The 21,227-nt window shown below is 28.1% G+C and overlaps 1 protein-coding gene across 1 annotated transcript in view; it reads right to left on the bottom strand.

Moving 5' to 3' along the window:
• Positions 1 to 21,227, bottom strand: part of LOC142330453 (katanin-interacting protein-like) — a 51,018-nt gene that overhangs the window by 7,312 nt on the left and 22,479 nt on the right. The window contains exons 7-13 of the mRNA XM_075375694.1: positions 17,788 to 17,928; positions 12,671 to 12,906; positions 9,367 to 9,529; positions 8,368 to 8,584; positions 7,168 to 7,326; positions 2,544 to 2,683; positions 985 to 1,086 (exon numbers count right to left, since the gene is read on the bottom strand). Of these exons, the coding sequence (XP_075231809.1) occupies positions 985 to 1,086; positions 2,544 to 2,683; positions 7,168 to 7,326; positions 8,368 to 8,584; positions 9,367 to 9,529; positions 12,671 to 12,906; positions 17,788 to 17,928 (1,158 nt within the window). The remainder of the gene's footprint in view (positions 1 to 984; positions 1,087 to 2,543; positions 2,684 to 7,167; positions 7,327 to 8,367; positions 8,585 to 9,366; positions 9,530 to 12,670; positions 12,907 to 17,787; positions 17,929 to 21,227) is intronic.

The raw sequence follows: 21,227 nt of genomic DNA, 5'->3' as shown, positions 1-21,227 counted from the left end.
CTCTGTATTAATGGCTTGTGTTTAACCAGTAATAAAGATAGTTTGAACAGTCTCTGGAAATTAATTTATTTGGACGAAATTACACACAGTTAAATCAAAATTTAATTTATGGTTAGCTAAAATGGATAAAATGATATTTTCATAGGGTACATAAAGAGAAAATGCATTAAATACAAGAATAATAAAAGATAAATAATTATTTTATTAACTCCGCTTAAAAAAAAGAAGAAAAACAAGAAGCACAAAACTAAGAGATATTATTACCGAGAAGACATTAATTATCTTATTCTTATTTTTATAAGTAATTTGTCTAAAATAGTGAAAAAAATTTATGAGTATACTTTATAAACCAATAAATAATTTAATAAAATATTTAATTATAGCAAAATTACATTACCTGATAAATTCAACATTTGAGATCTATAAAATTGTAAACAAATATAAACTGGTTAAACACTAGGTCATTTAAACAAACATCTTTTGTAAATTTAATTGCAAAAAAAATTAAATGAAAGAACTTTTCAGATGTTGCTGATTATTTTTCTATACTGAAAAACGATAACAAATGTAGGAAAATATGTAGAAATATTAAAAATAATAATAAACTTGAATATTTATAAAAAAACATTACACCGGAATGTACAAATAAATACCCACATAGAGTTATGCATACAGCATACAATTATGAATGAAGAGATAAATTTTTGATCTAATTAAATTGTGTAAATTATTAAGTTGACACATTCTTTTACTGTAAACTTAACTGTAACCAATATCTAACTCAGTGCCAAATGTCTGTTTATACATGTAATTCTAATATATTACTAGATATAATATTTCATAAATGATGATGAAGCCCCATGTATTTGAAATATTTTTCATATAAATTAGTAAAATTACCAAGTACCATTAGTAGTAAATAGGTAGAGTAAAAACTTAAAACATTAAGTTATTTTAAAAAATTTAATAAATCTTTCAACAAACCCCAAATTCTTTGACTCCTCTGCTTGGTGTTTTCCCATAATTCCATAGTTTTATCATAGATACTGTAACTTCAGAATCAAACGTGACATAGACTCTATTCAGCTGTAAAAGAAGAAGTTATAGTATAACTGTAAAATAATGTTAATTAGAATAATTAAATTAATGTAATATTAATTAAACCATTAATTAACTTATTAAAAATTGCAATTAGCTTCAATCTACTACACCGCAAGGATAAAAAGTATATACATTTTATTAAAAAAAGTCCCTGGTTATACAAAACTGGTTTGTTTTTTACAAATTGAACAACTGGAACTCAAATTTAGGTTATAAATTTGAAAAAAGGTAACCTTTAAAACAAAAGTGGAAGAGTCCTAGAATTTTGTGAGACGTACTACTTATTAAGCTTATGAAACTGCATTATAGTAAGTAAATCACTGTTAAAAATGAAATTGTTACTGCTCTTCTTTAAGAAAGTCTTTCTTAACAACTTTAATTCATAGATAAGAGAGTAAATGTTGCACTAATTTCTGAAAATTCTTAAATTGGAACTGTAAAATTGGCTTGGAATAAAGAGAGATTCCTCACCTTATTTATACAAAAATTGAACCTTTTTATTCAATTTGTTTGTTTAATCAACTTTTCAAAAATTTTTTCCAAAAAAAAAAAAAAATAAATAATTTCACTTTTTTAAGTTACTTAAGTTTTTGTGTCGCTCATTTATTGATTTATAGGTTTTGCATTTTTATAGAAGGGATGATTATTTTTAATATAGAATGTTATGTGTACTGAATTTTTTAACAGTGAATTGTGTTACATAATTTATTGTTACAACTAATATTGCTATAGTAAAGAATGTCCAAGCAACTTAAATATGTTGTTTTGTCAGAATTACCTTTTTTTCTGTTAGCCTACAGAACCACCATAATGTATTACTTCAGAGGATGATTGAGGATGATATGTATGAATGTAAATTAAGTGTAGTCTTGTACAGTTTCAGGTTGACCATTCCTGAAATGTGTGGTTAATTGAAACCCAACCACCAAAGAACACCACCAGTATCCATGATCTAGTATTCAAATCTGTATAAAAGTAACTGTCTTTACTAGGATTTAAACCTTAGAACTATCAACTTTGACATCAGCTGATCTGCGATGATGAGTTCACCAATAGACCAACCTGGTGGGTTGTCAGGACTACTTGTAATACAAATAGGCTTGATATTTACATACTACACAAAGGGTGTTCTAATTAAACTGCAAAACTTGATTTCAGCACAGAACAAATTAAGCATATACATGCAACAGTTTTCAGGCTACATAATAGAAAATGACAGTTTATCAAATTGCCTGTCTTGTTAGGTAGGCATCTAATAGTTTGTATATTTGCAAAATATCTCTCTGCAATAATATTAAGTCACTCATAAAAAATTTATTTATTTTCAAATTTATCAATTTTTATTATGGACAATATATAAAAACAATTTTATTTTATTATATATATATATATATATATATATATATATATATATATCTCATTTTATAGAATTTAATACTTACTTCTCCTGGTAGTATTGGTGCTAACCACATATGTCTTCCATCAGATGTGTCATTTACACCATCTATTAATTTATCAACAGTTCTTGTATCATTTTCAATACCATTTAATATATTAACACTTGGTGGGTATGCACTTATATCTGTAACCAAACAAGACAATAATAATATTATTAGTGACAACATTAATAAGTTATCGCTATTAACTTATTAATGCATTTTATTCCCTCTTCCATTGAGGAGAAAGGGGTGCAATCATTGGGTTTAGTTTAGATGCTTACATGTTGATTCTTTTATTGCAGTAGGTAACTTTAAACAGTCCAAATTAGCTCAAGCAATAACTATGATATAGCTCACTGTTTCAATATTACTTTATTTTCACCATCTGTTTTAAAATTTTTACTAATAGCAATGGAAGCAAATTATTTTTTCTATTGCTCTAAAAAAATTAGCTTATTTTACTTAAATTAATAAATTATTTATAAAATTGTAATCAAATTACCAGGAAAAATCAAAAAAGTTCATTTCAAATTGCTATTACATATTTTTTAAATGTATATTGGTGCCCAATAGTTTTATTTACACCTGACAAAGTAATTTGACACACAAATTTATTATAAATCTTTACTCTTACATTAATGCTTAAAATGTTACACACTTTATTCCAAAAATATCTTTATTTACAATAATATTTTTATTAGCTTTATTTTCTTTATATTGTGTAAAATTAAAATTATCAATTAAATATCTTATCATTTGTTCTTTATAGAAAATTCCTGTAAAATCTTGCATTTTATCAGTTCATTAAAAAGAAATTATCGTGCTTAATATCTTCTAAAATCCCAGGTAAACTTTTTATTATATCAGCTAATTTTGCATCTATTTTGCAGCTAATTTTATTTTTTATAAGGAAAAATGACAAATTCATTTCTACATCTTTTTATGATTTTATCTAAAGAATCTTTTAAATTATTTAGTTTATTTTTGGTTTGGTCCTTCATTATATTTAATTACAGTCATAAGTTTTGGCTTTACACCGTGATGATTTGCCAATTTATAGTTAGAAAACTTGGTTTGTAAATATGTATTATTCGAACCACTAAGTCATTTTTTAACTAAGGTTTTATCTCCAACTTTTTCTGTATCTTCTACTCATCTATCTAAGATAGAGATACTATCTTTATTAATAAAATATCTGAAAGCGGTTCTGTTAAAGGTTTAAATAAATCTACTTCTTCATATTCTTCTGTATAATTTATATCACTAATATTTGTTTGCTTGCCAATATTATTCTGTACAAAATTTATTTAAAAGTGAATCTGTGGTAAATTTTTTACTGTTCTTTCTGCTAAATCTTTAATTGTTTTAGTATTTGCCTATAGTTCTAATTCTTCTTGTTCTACCAGTTGCACTATTGTTTTTCCTGTTAATTAAGTGCTTTTAATTTTAGTAAGGCTTTCTGGGCTTTTTTTCTTGCTTCTCTCTTTCTCTTCTACCCAATAATTGTCTTATAACCTTTCTTATTTCTTTTGTTGGAATAATTATTCCCTTAAACTTTCTTTCACTAGTTTTAATTTTTATTTGCATCATTTTATATTTATTATACATTTTTAACAACCATGGCATAATTATTTTTAGCTACATTTTTTTTTCATTTTACTTTTCTCTCTTTTCCTTATTTATATTTAAGTGCATTTCTTTATTTATTTATTTTTTAATCCTTAATTTCTTTTTATTATTAAAAGAGTAGATGAAATTTACATCAAGAATAGAAATCTTTTCTGTTTGTTTTCTGTTAAAAATGTATAGTAGTCTAACGTTGCGATTTATGGTAAAAGTCTTACGTACTTGACAACGAAAGAGATTAAGTTAAGTGATTTTAGCAGTGGTTGTACTATTAAAATTTTCTTCTGTATAATAAAATAGATATGATTAAAAAATTGTATTAAAAAAAATCTTTCTTTTGTATAATAAAGAAATGGAACAAAAGTTTAAAATTAAAATATATTGTGAATATTTTAGTAAGAACATCAGCTACAAAAATTGGTCTCATCACATCAAGATCAAACACTGTTATACAAGCAGACAAAAAAGAAAAATATAGTTAGCAGTCAGTCAGTTGATTTATTTACTGGAGTACAGTATGCACTAAATTGAGGAGATGTGTTCTCAAGAGCAATGGAGCTTTACATATATGTGGAGCTAAAGTAGATGGTTTTAATAAAATAACAAATACTATTTATCATATCAATATCACGGATGTTACTGGCACAACTGTGTAAAATGTTACAAGCCAGATACTATAAACAATATTAATAAGATGAGAGGTATGAATGATATATTTTTAAGAACAAATCAGTTGAGAAAGTGTGGTTAAATAAATAAAATGTGAAGTACTTTCTCAAAAAAAATTTCTCCTTTAACTGGAAGTACTGGTATCACCTGTACTTCTAGTTAAAGAAGAAAAGTTGTTGTTTCCTTTAAGAAAAAAATGTACTACTAAAAATAATAGTGCTATTTGGTTTCATCCAAATAGCAATAGGGAGATCACAGGAACTTAGATGACCGTCAATAAGGAACTTGGATGAAATCAGTAAGGATTTAAAAAACGTTTACAAAATATTAGTAGTGTATGAGGCTTGGTTGTTTAAAATCCAATCAAACGTGTTCTTGAAAGGATGCATAAGAGCTTTTATCAAGGTTAACCTTGGCAGGCTGACTACAAAACAGAAGAAGAATATGTACACAATATTAAAGAATGGGAACAGAACTAGATATTGAAAAAATTGGGTGAAATCCTGGTAAGAGGAGCTGTGTCAAAGATTTGCCTGAATAGTTTCTGGGATAAGTTTGAGTAATGATTAAACATGAATCAAATTAAATATGTATATAATGTATTGGAACTTTATGATATATTTTTACGTGAAAAACTGGACAAAACACACTTGACTTTACTAAATGATAATATAGTACAAATAACACACAATTTTAAAGACCGTTTTATAGAAGATCCTAAAACTACTAATTAATTTGTAGCTACTTTCACAACAGCTAATGTGAGAATGAGGTTGTATGATATGTTGGACAGACTTTGTGAGAATATAGTGTACTATGACACAGATTCAGTTATATATATTGACAATGGTGAAAATACAATAGAGACCGTTTGTATGCTTGATGAGTGGACAGATGTACTAGAGAAGGTGATATAACTGAATTTGTTTCAACAGGCCCTATAAGTTATACAACTTTAAAAGGTAAGTGTATGATTAAGATGAAAGGTTTATTTTGAATTATACAAATTCAGAAACATTGGATATGAATGTTATATGCAAAATAGTTGAAAGAGAAACTGAATCTGTATCTGTATCTTATAATCAACTAATGAGAGAAGCAAAGACTAAAAATCTAGTAAATAAAATGTACAAAGAAATTGTTTGATTATGACAAAAGGATGATTCTAAAAGAAAAGGATGGATAATTGATAAATTACCTTGAGGGTACTAAAATTGAATTTTAAAATCAACTTTAACGGGCTAAAGTCCATTAAAAATATTAATGGGGCTCTGGAGCCCCGAAGAATTCAAATATGTGTACACTATTAAAGTAGCAATTGTTAATCATGAGAATTCAGAATGGCAATTGCAAATTATGTGAATTAAGTGAGAATCATTTTAAGAGAGATTAAAGTAAATTTCTTTAGGAGAATTCAGACTCAAACTTATTTAGAGAGAATGTTACATGAGAATTATTTAAAGAGAATCTTAAGTGAGAATTACTTAAAGAAAATTCAAAGTCAGAAAATAAAAAATGTTCCAAATCATTACCCTTACTACACACACACACAGACACATACACATGAACAGTAACAGAGGGTAAACCAATCCGGATACAATGATAAAATGCACTGTACTGAATGACAGATACATGAGTCATTATCATGTAGATGGGGATGCCAGAGTCACAAGCAACAAAAAATTGACTATGCTCTCAACTTGCAGTTCTTGGCGATGGAATGTAAGATAAGTGAGACTATTTTGTGTGTGTGTGTGTGTGTGTGTGTGTGTGTGTGTGTGTGTGTGTGTGTGTGTTGTGTGTTGTGTGTTGTGTGTTGTGTGTGTTGTGTGTGTGTGTGCATGCACATGTGTGTGTGTGAAATACTACATCTGAAATAAAAGCACAAACAAAACATAATGTTACCAAATTGCTTGTAGCTATTGTTACTGTGTGCACAAATCAGCCAATCTGTACACTAAACCCTGAAGCTACAACCTCCATCAATACTAGACAACTATTAATAGTCATTAAAATATTGAAAGTCAGTATTAACTTAATTTATAATGGCAAAGAATAAAAAGAGTTAATACTGACACTGAATAGCATAATCAGTTTCTTTTTAATGTCATCTTATATACATATAATCTTTATACAGTCAGGTAGTTTTATTAACTTAACCAAATATAATAACCTTTTTTGATTATTTTAATATAAGCTTTTAAATAAGTTTGTTGAAACTGTTGTGAAAATATGTGATAACAAGCTAAGTTTGAGTTAAAATTTTAAATTCTGTTTTTCTAATCCATAAAAAATATTAATTTTTCTTATTTATTTTAACTGATATACTTACTTCTTTCTGTAAGAGGTATATTATATCCATTCGCATTAAACATTTGTATACCATTTAAACCAACATAATATTCATCACCCCATGTTGATAATAATTGAAATTGGAAGACAAAACCACGAGGCAACTCAGGACTTTCATATTCTTCATCATTTTCAGTATCTAAATTAACAGATGATCGTTAGTTATTGTGAGGAACTTCTTAATTGATTCTATTATTTAAGGATAGATTGAATTATGCTGTATATAAACATTTATACAGAATATATATATATATAAACATTTAATTTAATTGTTTTTATAAATAACTATGAAATAAGTTTAAACACAACAAAAATTTACTAAAAATTAGTTATTAAAAAAACATTTTTTATCATTTTCTTCTTTTTGCTAATGTGTATGTTGTAATCTGTTCAACTAGTGAACAATACACAACACTCACCCCAACGACTCAATGAGATGACAATGATATGTATATGACATTTAAATGAGCTGTAGTTTTGTACAGAGTCAGACCGACCATTCCTGAGACATGTGGTTAATTGAACCTCAACCACTGAAATACACAGTTATCCACTGTATAGTATTCAAATCCAAATAAAAGCAACTAACCTTTAATGGGATTTGAACCTGGGAACCTAAATTTTGAAAATCAGCTGAAAACAATTTGCTTGCAATGATGAGTTAACCACTTCTTATCATTTGAACATTAGATATGTTCCAGGTGATAATGCATCAACCAAACTAACAACCAACTGTATGAGTAAATATTAAATGAAGTATTTTATTAAGTAGTATATTACCATGAATATTACTACTATTACAACTATTAGTAAACATGCTACTAAATTTAATGTGTTTTAAATAATATTAACATAATTTCAAGGGAGTAGTAGTTCATGTACTTGATTTGCTATTAAAATATATATAATTCAGTTATTCTTACTCAACTAAATTTTCCCTGAGGTTAATTTCATAAAAATATTACTTGCTATAAGAGATACTGTTTATATCTTTATAACCAGGTGTTTTTTTGTTTTTTTTTTGTATGATGAAAACTGCACATAAATATTTTAAAATAATGAAAATTGTCTGCTGTCTTTCTATATGATAGTTTAGGTAAATTTTAAGGCAAGTAGCTTCATTTTTACAAAACATACTCAGATGTTATTGAAATAGAATTTATTGAAAATAATATTGTACCTCTTGGTGATAAGATATGCTTATAATTTTGCACACTAGGCCCTGAGTCATAATTTTTATTCATTACTAGAGGTATAACTTGACCAAAATTATAATGTAAATGACCAGGTGCTCTTCTAGTTAGAACATAATTACTACAGTTATCGTCTGATGATGTTGTAGGTAGTTGGTCTGTTATTAAATCTCTTCCATCAACAGTAATTGTAATTTGTTTCACCTGTCACAAAATAAAATCCAATTTTTATATTTATTTATTTTAATATTTTTAATATATTTATTAATCATATTTTTAATTTCTTGTAATTAATTTTTTTAAAGTACATGAGTATTTTAGTGTTAAAATGATGAAAAACAGTAACTTTTATTGAAAATTAAATGCCTTTCAAAATCATGAATAATTTTTCTACTTTTTAATAAATAAATCCTTTAACAAAGCCTACAGTGATTTAAAGTAATCTATAATTTTATTTCAAGCTTTTTTAAAAGAAAAAAAGGTTGTTTCTTCTTTTTCAAAGTTAAATTACCATAATGACATCCTTAGACTTTCTTTTATATCTCTGAATACAATATACCAGATAATTCAAAAGGTCACTTACTCCTTGAATGCAATTAAAATTTGAATACTTTTACCCTTTTAACATAACATGACAATATATTAATTATGTAAAAAGACAATATAAACAGGTAAGAAAAAATTAATTGTTTAGACATTTGTACAGAGATCTTAGACATTTGTAGATACCTCTTATCTACCTGTTCACTTCCCAGTTGATATATATATATATATTAATTTTCTCCAATATAGAAGTTACTTTACCAAATTTTAAGTTTTTATGTTATCACCTTCTTAAGACATTAAGCAAAATAGAGGTTAACAAACACACACCCCATACAAAATTATTTAAGCATTGTATTGCCCGATATAAACATTTCATAGTACTTTAAATCATAAAATATATATTTATTGATGGGCCATGTTTAATAAAAAATATTACATACACCACAGTATGATAATTCTGGAGATGCATTATAATTCCATAATATAACTGAAGAAATATGAGTTGGCCCTTTAAAAGTTATTACTAATTTAATGGGCAATCTTTTTAATTGTATGCACCACATATGTTCTGGATCCATAGTTTCATTTACACCATCTAATAACCTAAAACAAAAAATACACATAAGATTAAATAAATGATATAGTACAATGTAATATCAAAAACATTTACTGAAAGTAATAGTTTTTACGGCTAACTTTACTTCTGATTTAAATGTGCTTAACTCATAATTACATTTTATTAGAGATATTACTGAAAGAAATTAATTTTCTTAGTTTTAAGCAGGCATTATATATGAGGTAGGTTGTTTTATAAGATTCTGATCCAAGATGAAAAATAAATAAGCAAACATTTGAAGGTTAACAAAAGAAAGACAGAAAATGTAAATCCTGAACTAATCAAAACAATTTCTGAAAATAATTTTGAGTATAAGATGAATGCAGAAAGTGTTTACAGTATTTGCTTAACTTTAACATATTTTCAAAAAAAAAAACATAAAGCAAACACTTGAAAAATTATTTATAATGTAAATATTTAAAACAAAATGTCAACAATGAAATTATATATATTGAAATTTGATAGTTATTCTGGAGAAATTCAGTCAGCAAGAGTAAGTCTTGAAGAAACAATTTTAGTCTAATTTACAATTTTTAACAAACATCTAAAAGAGTATGAAAAAGTGATAATGGCCAACTAAAATATCAAGAAAATGTAAAGGGTCTTTCATTTTTAGCGCAAAAAGTAAAGTTGCAATAAAAAAAAAGTATGTGTAATATCAACCAAAATTTTTTATTTATTTTGAAGCTTATGTTACATTATGTTGGAAAAACAATATCATTCATATGGCCTACATGGTTTTTCCTGACATAGCCAAGTCAATCAACAAAACTTTATGTGATTTTCACAGAAATCAGCTTGAATTCCAGTAATAACATGTCAAATATTTGTTTCAAGTCATCAATCATTAGTGGTTTGTTGCTACAGGCTTGTGACTTAACATAACCACAGAGAAAAAGGTTTAAGAGAGTCAAATCAGATGAGATTGGTGGCTAACTGACAAACTTTTGATGCAATAACTGAATTGTTTCAGGAGCTGCATGGCATGTGACATCATCCTGTTGAAACGCTCATTTTAGTCAAATCAAAATTTTCCAAATTTGCAAACAAAAAATAACAAATTATAACTCTATAGAATTCCCCATTTACTATCACAGCATCTCCTTGCTCATTTTTGAAAAAAAAAATGGCTCAATGATCCAACTAGCCTGTAACCCGCACCAAACAGTGGTGTTTTTCAGATGTAATGGTTGCTGTTGAATCATTTGTGGATTGCGATCACCCCACATATGAATTTTTCTTTTTTATAAAGCATCAAGCCAAAAATGGACCTCATCTGAAAAGTTTATTTTTTTAATGAAATTTTGGATCTACTTTGAGCTGTTCTATAGTCCATTCAACAAACTTACATAAAGAATGGTCCCATGACTTTAAATTCTTGAGTTAGTTGAATCTTATATGGACGTAGACAAAATCTTTATGTAAAATTTGTCATGTTGTCAAAGAAGGCCCAATTCTTGTGAACGATGTGAAACAGATAAATTTCTATTTTCATGAACACTTTCACTTACAGCATCAATAATCTCTTTGAATCCTCCATTTCTTTTGTGAATTGATATTTCAAAATCAAGTAGAGAAAATTCTCTTCAAAATTTAAAACCAACCGATGAAATGTGCTTATGTTTGGCTGATTATGCACACCATAAATATTGCAAAGTACATAGTAGATAGCTACAACAGATTCCATATTTTGATAATAAACTTTTATGATTTGTAAATGTTGTTGAGACATCTAGCATTCTTTTATGATTTCTCATAAATTGCTGAAAAGAAGTGATAGTTGAAAAATCTTTTTAAAAAATCAACATCGCCACCACAATCTCTTAATTTTTTGCGCTCAATTTGAAAGACCAAATATAAAAACCATTTTGTGAGATATCATCTACTAAATAAAGAATCAAAATGGGAAAAGGTCAGAAGGTCAAAATGAAAAAAAGTTTTTTTATATTAATATGAAAATAAATCAGAAAAATTCTGAAATTCAATCTAACTTCTACATAGCATCAAGTAATTTGTGCTTGGACTTTGGTTCATCAGAAAATGTACTAAACAATGAAGAAAATGTGAATACTTAGTGTGTACTTCAGTGAACACATAAAAATGAAAATAAAAAAAAATCCTTTTTTTTCAAACAAAATCTGTGTATAAATGCTAGTTATGACAAATAAAATAATCAAACCTCTAATTGCTAAATAATAATCGAATAATTATTTAACAAAATTCTTTTTAAAATTTGATATTTTTTGTAATTATTAAATACATTTAGTTTTAATCTAATGTAAAATTAAATTTTTTACTTGTCTTAACTTCAAACACCTCACCACAAAGTCAAACACCTCAGCCACATATTAGGTCTTTTGTACAACCCTTGGTTATGAAGACATTACTCTACTATTGCCCCCTTCTATTTGAAGAAGCTAATGTTTTTACATTGTTGATTAGTATTGTTACTCATAAATATCAACAAAGTGCAGGAAAATTACAACCAACATTGTTTGTCTTTGATGATCTGTAAGAACCAATTCACTAAACTTGGTCATGGCTATTAGAGCGTACACCATTCTTTTTTCTAAGATGTTACTCTCCAAAACTTTTACTTTTCAGATGTTTTGAACCATAAATTATAAGAGATTTATTATTTTAATTCAGATCTGTATACCACCCACATCTTAAATAATTTTTATATATCTTTTTCCAGTTTCTGTGCAATTTGTTTTTGATAAGTTAGTGGTTTGTGAAATTGTATCTTATGTATTTTAGTTTGATCTATTTTTGTATTTTTTTTTTTTGTTTTGTTCTCCACCTTGTTTATATCAGGTGACTTACTCACTCATCTATCCTAAAATATGGAAGATATTTTTTTACATTGATTTCATAATTATAGGTTTCAGTAAATACACATTTCTGTTTAAGATGCATATATCAAGGCTGCATGGTTGTGGTACATTAGGGAGTTAGAACATTTTTTTATTTTGTTATATTTCAGGTGATTTTATAATTGTTTCTGTTAGTGTGACATTTGGATAATTGAATGATTTCAAAATTCTTAACAAATGCACAATATAATGATAATAATATAATAATTTCTTAGCAATATAACTTATGTGTACTAGGTTTAATTTACTCACCTGTTTACATTCCAGGTGCATTGTGTATCACTACACCGTAAATTGTTGATATCAACAGGAGTACCTGTCTCACCTAATACTTGCACTCCTGTTAATCCGATCATTGTTTTATGCCCCCAGTTACATAATATATTAATTGTTAAATTATCTATACATAATATAGCTCCAGTTGTTTCTATAATACCATTATTTAACATAGATTCTCTTACACCAGCACATGTCATTGGTCTTATTTCCTGAAATGTAAAATTAGATTCTTCAGTAATAATATAATAAAACTAATAAATAAAACATTAAGATCATTTTATTAGCTAGATTCAAATTAATTTACTGATGAAATGATAATTACCCAAGTGTACAAACCATTACATTATACAGCTAAATTATAAAAATTGAGAATTTTGAAAATAAAATAAAAAATTATAGTTTTGGTAAATTTTTATACATATACATATTAAGTAACAAACTGCTTTACTTTCTTTAAAAAAAACACCAACGTTTTAGACATTTGGTTGTTTTAAATGTTAAAAAGATAGTACAAATGTCCTGGCCAAATTTGTAATGCAGGTTTTCAATTGTTGCAGCAGAGTATGGGGGAAAAATTTTATTATGAAATAAAGCAATGCTGTTTGATGAACCGTGTAATTTGTTTTGTTATTGCACAGTGAAGACAGTTAAGTATTTCATAGTAAGTCAATAATTTTTTTACAGTTTCACATTGGCTTTTACATTCACTAGTTTTATGATAGATCAATGCTTCATAACTAAAAACAATGTGCTAAGAAAATTCAATCTAGGTAACACAGATTTAGAAATATCAAGACCATTTTTATCCTTTTGTTCTTCAGACAGCAGTCTCATTTATTACAATTTTTTCCAAGGTATTCACAGACAATTTTGTACACAAAAGATCTTCAAATCTGAGCAAATGAGTTATGTATTTCATCAAGGGAAAATGATCTATTCTTTTGAGTTTCAGTAACTCTTTTACTTCAGTTTTTGCAGTTAATCAAGATTTTCCAGCAGAATCTTGATGTTAACATTTGATCTTGCTTCTCTGAACATGATTTTTGTTTAAGAAATATAAATGTTAATGATAAAATACTATGAATAGCATGATGTCCCTTGACTAGACAGGGAACAAGTTTTATATGAAAGATTAAACTCATAAATGGAAAATTCCCTATCAAAATTCTCTAGTCATCAAAGGTAACAATCAGAACTAAACAGATGTTGTATAATGTGGTAGTTGAACTTATTGTGATTTATGGTTCAGAGTGCTGGCAAGTAAGCAAAAGGAATAGGGAGCATTTAGAGGCTTTGGTAATGGATTTTTTCTGTGGAGCATGCCAACTTTCAAAACTGGATTGAATAAGAAAGGAAATAATTAGAGATAGGGTAAAAACGACAAATTTCATAATTAAAAGAACTGAAGAAAATCAATTAGTTTGGCATGGACACATTTTTAATTGATGAGCAAGGAGAGGTAGCCAAAAATGATGTTAGGTTATTGTACTGGAGCAAGAAAAAAAAGAGGTAGATTCAGAAAGACGTGGAGAGAATGTGTGTGTGTGTGCAGAGGGTGTTGGAGAAGAGAGAGATGGAGAGAAAGGCGGAGCCTGACCGGATGGACAGGAAAATATGAAGATCAAGATGCAAGTTGTGGAGCAGTCTGTAGGAAACCCGCTTAAGTAAAATAAAGTAAGATATTTTACAACATTAAACAATTTTTGAAACATAAATGATTTGTGTGAACTAAATAATAAATTTCCTTCATGCTAAGAAAACCTTACCCTGTGCTACCTTAACCTTATACTCCATTATAAAAAGTATTTAAATTTGTCAGTTTATTATTTTGTAATAAATTTATTCAAGAATTAAATATTTTTTTAAGTTAATTTTTTGGCATTAATCTTACTTTATCTGCAATAAGAAGATCATATCATAAGTACATGATGTATTTCTTACATTTGATTCACTCACATTGATTCACTACACACTCTTTTCCTATAAACAAAATCTGAACAGGGAAAAGTCTTAAATTTAAAAATTAAATCACTCTTTGAATTTCATATTTGGTGAAATTTTTCATTTCTCATAATGTTTTGAATGCTCAGGAAAACAGTAATAATGTATTTACAGTTATGAAACTTGTTACAGATTATTCTAAATCAATATGAAACTAACTCAGGATTATTTATAGAATACTTCTGCATGAGTTCTATGCATAAACTTTTTAGTCCTCATGAATTGCTGTAATGTAAATATTCAATTTTTTATATATTTTTACCACCTTAGAGCAACTGTCTCAAACTTATTGAAAAAAAATAATTCTTAAAAAATACTACATTTTCAAATTAAATTTGTCAAAAGTAGTATACGTAATAAAATTTTAATATATCTAATGCAGAATATTAAAAAAAAGCTTCATATTGGTGCAGTGTCTTATTTTTACTGTTATAATAAAAGAAAGAAAAAAATATATAACTGTGTGTGTGTGTGTGTGTGTTATGTGCACACATGCAAGTGTGTGTCCTTAACTGGAAGTTTATTATATTGATGGTAGCATGCCATTCTTACATTTTACCCAACAGAATCATCGTTTTTAGAGCCATTTGTATAAACTGTAGCATCCGGAATTTAACAATTTACAATACCATAAAATTTGTTCCGCAGAAAAACTGGATTTGTGTTCTTTTTATTACACTGATATAGATCAAAGCAATAGTTAACAAGAGAAGGCCGCCAAGGTGGGTAATAACATGGAGCAACAGTAGGACTGGAGGCAACTGTATATCTAGACCTGAGAAAAGGCATCGAGCTCTGATGCCTAGCAGAGCAGTAGATCTTGACTGTTCCTGGTACCGACTAACATGTTGGAGAATACCGCATCAAAGGTTGGATGAGTTGGTTGCGCTTTAATTCGAGCTACATAGGAGCATATAATCTGTTTCCGCCTACTCCATAGAAATAGCTTACCACTGTTCACCAGCAGACTTAATGGACTGCAACGAGTATCTTCAGCACGGTGACCTGTGCCGATGAATAAGCCACGGAGCCGTAGTCTAAGCGGTAACGGACCAGAGTACTGTAGAAGTGCAACAAGTATACACGATCGACTCCCCAACGGGTATTAGAAGAACTCTTAGCATGTCTAACATTTTTAGACATTTTACCATCAGCTATCAATCTGAGGATAGAGGTGATTTCCTGCAGGCACAGTATTAAAGGATTTTCTTTCTTTAGTATAATTTTGATACCCTCATGCCGAGAACAGAGACCACAAACATTCAAGTTAACTTGTACACATAAAATTAGCTTGTTCCCATTAAAACACTCCTTGCAGATTTTATTTTTAGTGTCTAGACTTTAAGGAAGTGCTTCATTTCTATGGCACTTCATCTGCTACTATATCTTTTAAGAGATCTCGAGATGGTGGTGGGGATTTGGAGGCCTGGGAGGTCGGAAATACTGCATCAGATGACAACTTTTTTGTAGATCCCTTCGTGGGATCTTAGTAGTTTGCTGTGTAGTTGGTGTAGCAGGAATTGTATTGAGTGGTGTACTGACTGAAATCGTTTTTGGTGAACAACAGCAGGTCTTTCCACCAAAAATATCCTTCTTCTTGCTTGTAGTCATTGCTGTAATAGCAAAATGAGTGATTTTACTTGGTCTGATAGTTTTAGTTAGATAGTTCTTTACATGATGTGCTTTCTTTTTGTTTTTGTGGATTGTTAGAAAGAGGCTGGACAAAACTAGCACTGGGCTGTGCAGGATTCCTTATGTTGAGGGACTTTCTGTATTCCTGACGAGCCATAGGAGAGGATACTTTCTGTTCAGTAATAATCCTTAATATAGTCTGTTCTCCTTATAAAGGGGGAATTCTCAAGACCTTGCAAAATCTGAACCTTACAATTTAGCTTCACTTTTCAGCTTCAGTGCAAGCACTATCATCATGTCCTGTACAGCCGCGCCGTGCACAAATGTGTTCTTTTGTGTAACCAATTTTGGTGTGACAAAAACCCTGACACACTGGAAGCAGCATCTGGGGTTTGGTATGTATATTCACCCATGGACAGATAGGTAACAAATTCCTATTTGCTGGGACCGTAGAAAACATTATAATAAGTGAGGATGTTGGCAAATCAACACCATTCCCCTTCCGCATTATCCTCTGAACAGACATGGCTGACTGTATTGACAGTTCTTCAATATTTCTAATGGTTCAATACCAGGCAAATTATGGCAAAAGATCACTCCTTTGCTGGAATATAAGGTATTATATGGCTCCATTACCACTTCATTCTTCCCTATGAAACTAAGGACCAGAAGCTTTTGACTCTGTTTTAAATGATTTGCCATCATTTACCATAGTCAACAGGACCCCACTAATTTTTTTAACTGATTTCAGAGAGCCCCAAACTGAAACAATGCACTTGTGTATTAAGGAGGGTGAAACCTTTGCAAATGATTTACCTTCTTCCTTATACTTGAGCACAAAAAATCGTATTATTGATAATTGAACAGATTTGTTTTATCACTTGTTCTCCTGATTGACTATGATTATCTCCTGATTATTACTTGTTATCAGATGTATCTCCTGATACATCTTCAGCTAACAAGGCTGGTCAAAGTCATTTCAAGCTCCAGGGTTTGTTGGTTTTTTAAATGGACCAACAACCACCAAAGGATTTTTCTTGTTAAATTTAATCTACATCTATGTTAACTAATCTATTAGAAACTACATAATCTAGTTTGTTAAGAGATTACAATAATGATCTAATAATAAACTAGATTATTATTAGATCTAATAATAATTATGTTATGGTATTTTTATACTAGTTATACTTTTGATAATTGGATTTTTTTTTTAAATTAACCCTTGAAAGATTTAGAAACACCTATAAAAAAACTCTAGCATAGACAAAATAGAAAATACTTAGTCTGTAAGAATAATTTTATTAAAAATACAGAAAATAATGTGAAATAACAAAATTTAATTTCAAAATTAATGAAATTAATTAACGTAGTGAAATTAAATTAATTTCACTACAAATGTATAATGAAGTATTAATCAGCCATAATCATGGAAAAAGGAAAACATAAACTATACTCACTCCTATATCAGCAGTCAACGGTCTCTCTGGTTGTTTTGGCATAAATGTTTCATTATTAACTATATTCATCACACTACTAAATGAATCATCATGTTGTGATACTTTCTCTAAAATATCTTCATCAGTTGTAAACAATATTGTCTGGTAACAAAATAATAAAACACTAATACATTACTTGTACTCAATGTAATTGTTTTAAATATTATAACACTTATTTAATTAGCCCTTGTGTGCCTTAAGTAAACTGCTCCCCTAAAATGATTAATCAACACGTGGAATAACATCCTGAAAATTAACAGGTACAAGGCATTTGAAACTGGAGGTGCGACAGGTTCAGTTGAAATTACAATGATGTAGAAAGGGGAGAGAAAATAAGCAGGTTGGAAAGATATGAAATTTTATGATTTTCAACACCTGTTTCTATTTTAAGGCAATGTATCATGGGATTATTACCAAAGTTGTTGTTTGGAAGGAAACAAACTTATATAGAGTAGATTCAACCTTAAAAATTTACTCAAGGCATGTAAGTTAACATGAATAAATATTCTATCTAACTTAATTATCATATATTTTTACTTTTTAAATAGAAATTCATATTTAATAAATTGGGATATCTTAGTATTATTTAGCATATATAAGGTAATTTTAATAGCATACAGTACTAATAGCACATTACACAGCATATAGAATACAGATTGATATAAATATTTACATCAACATTCTCTAAAAAATTTTAAAAAATGTGGCAATATTATATTTTAAGATGGCAGTGATATTATTTTTTTATCATTAATATCTCAATCATTTTCAATTCTTTAAAATTATGTTTTATTAGATAAAACATTAAACATTTTATTATGAAAAAATAACACTTAATTATTTTGAATGTGATTTCAAACTATCGAGCTATGACAGTAAAGATTATTAGATTAGTACAAATCAATGCCTAGAATAAATGATAAGTTATAAAAAAGTAGTTCATATCAACTTTTTTTATAATCTATATACTCATACTTTGAAGTAGCTTCCAAAGTTAGTGCAACTTTTCCCAGGACACTCAACTTATATTCTTGTGATAAATCAATTTTATCAGTTGATAAATTCATAGGTTTTCTTTGCCACCCAATTAAATATGTGAACCCCATAAACTCTGAATCTTGTTAAATATAATGTCATACAACCCTACCACATAACATATAAAAATGTTAATTCTTTCACCCTGAAGATGTGAGAAAACAATATCAAAGGCCATTTACACTGATTAGATAGTCAAATTTGGCTAAAAAATAGTTACACATAGAAAAATGTATTTATTTTATTAATTCCTGATAAACACTCAAAAAAGGAGTCCAGTGTTGATAAGAGTGTTAAAAAATGTTAAGTTATTATAATTGTTACAAATTACTTGTATATTGAGTACTTCTTTATTAATTCTACATATATTCAAATTTTTCTGAGTTGTAAGTTTTGAGAAATTAAGAAAAAGCACTTTACGTCAAATTTCACCTTACTTTCTGTCTCAAATTTTGATATCTAAGATTGTAAGCAAGCTCATATATTATTAATTAAAGTCTCACATGAAGTTCTGTGAAGAAATCTCCATTTGAAAATTCATTAAATATTAGAAACAAAGAAACACAATGTTGGGTTATTATAAAGAAATGTTAAAAAGAGATAATTTCAGTAAAACTTTCAACCAAGATAATCGCCACTCTGCTGATCTCCATAGTGGAGTGGTATCATCTTGGCATTTCATCTGGAAGTTTCTTTCATCTGGTTCAAATACTGGTTAGGCATGGCATTTTTCATACAGTACATATTTCTTTCCATTTCCATAACCCATGCACAAGCTTCAAGGTTATGTGGTGAAATCATCATGCAAAAAAATAAAAGAAAAAAATTAGAATGTTACCATTACTAATAATGCTTCCTATTTACTCATATTTCAGAAGGCACAGGGGAATCAATTACATTACACAAATATAAATTATTTTTTTTTTGATACACTACAGATTTTTATCACAAATCAACATTTACATCCTAGATTGATTCTTAATTGTGTTGCAGCATTTTGTTGTGAAAACTTTTCCTATATTTTAAAGCTCTTATCATTAATATCATTATTAATAGATGATTAGAGATACTGCATAAACTGTAAGATTCACAGCTGAAAGAAAGATTATTATTAATCTTTTGCATTACATAACTGTCTTACTCTTTCTTATGGCTGTGAGACATGTAAAAAAACCACCTGTTTTAAAAGTCAAAAGTTGTCACAACTGTGTCTCTAGTAATAATGACATTCTTTGTACTGTTAACAATTATGATACCAAGATCAAGGTGTTACTTTTGGGGCTGGATGTAAACTGCACTTAAGTGAACTTTGTGCACTGATATGCCACATTATATTTGGTTTAGTAACAGAGCAATGGGAAACTCCTTTGTGCCTCACTTTCCTTAGTAAGCCAGAAATGACATGCTAAGTTATAGTTAAAAATTTATATACTATTTTTGAAAGTGCCTTAATTTTTTAGGTGACTCATGCACCTGAAACTATTATGGTTTATTTTGCTAACCAGCAAAAATTAATAAATAAGTTCAAAAAATTATTATAAAATCAGTTTAATTACTAAATTACACAGATGACCATATATAGTATCTTTTATACTAGTTCTGATGATTACTTGTTCAATTTTGCATGGATTCATATGCTCACAGATTTTATGGAGGGAATAACATACTTAAAATTCAAATGTTTTAAAAAATATAAAATTTGTGACAAACTTGTATAAAAAATTTGCCAGAATGAATGATTACTACATACACCAAGTATGTAGTAATTGATGTATAACAGTATATCAAGTTCACAACATGCAGTAATATTTCTGTTATATATGTTTCAAATAAATTAATCATAACATATCTTTTTCTTAAAATAATATTTTATTTTAAATAGATGAGATTTTATAAATTAAATGAGTTCTTTTTAGTAATTTAAGAACTATAATATATTTTTATATGTGCATTACATTACAATGGATTTGTTATTGTTATAATTCAATGTAAAATAAATAAAAACTCACTAACATATAAAGTACAGGACCCTTAAATACCTCGGTTAAAACAGAAAAATGAAGTTTAGTGGATTCTTTTAGCTTAAAATTATCTATTTATTTTTTATATGAGACCATCATAGCCTGAACACCCAGAGGACCCCATTGAAGGAAGTTGAAGATTACAAATGGAAAAGACAGAATAAGTGACATAATTTATAAGACATTAAAAAACAAAAAAAATAACTAAAAAAACTTCAGGCTACAATAACTTTAATCAAAATTGTGACTAGTACATAATGACAAAACTTTTCACAGCTAGTCTCAAAAGTGATCTACAGTATACACCAATTAGTGATTTCATACCACTTTAATATATTTTATTTT

This window comes from Lycorma delicatula, chromosome 9 (assembly GCF_047948215.1).
Source record: "Lycorma delicatula isolate Av1 chromosome 9, ASM4794821v1, whole genome shotgun sequence".
In the NCBI taxonomy this organism is placed as follows: domain Eukaryota; kingdom Metazoa; phylum Arthropoda; class Insecta; order Hemiptera; family Fulgoridae; genus Lycorma; species Lycorma delicatula.
Note: the sequence above shows the minus strand (reverse complement) of the source record. Positions and strands in the feature narration are given on the sequence as shown.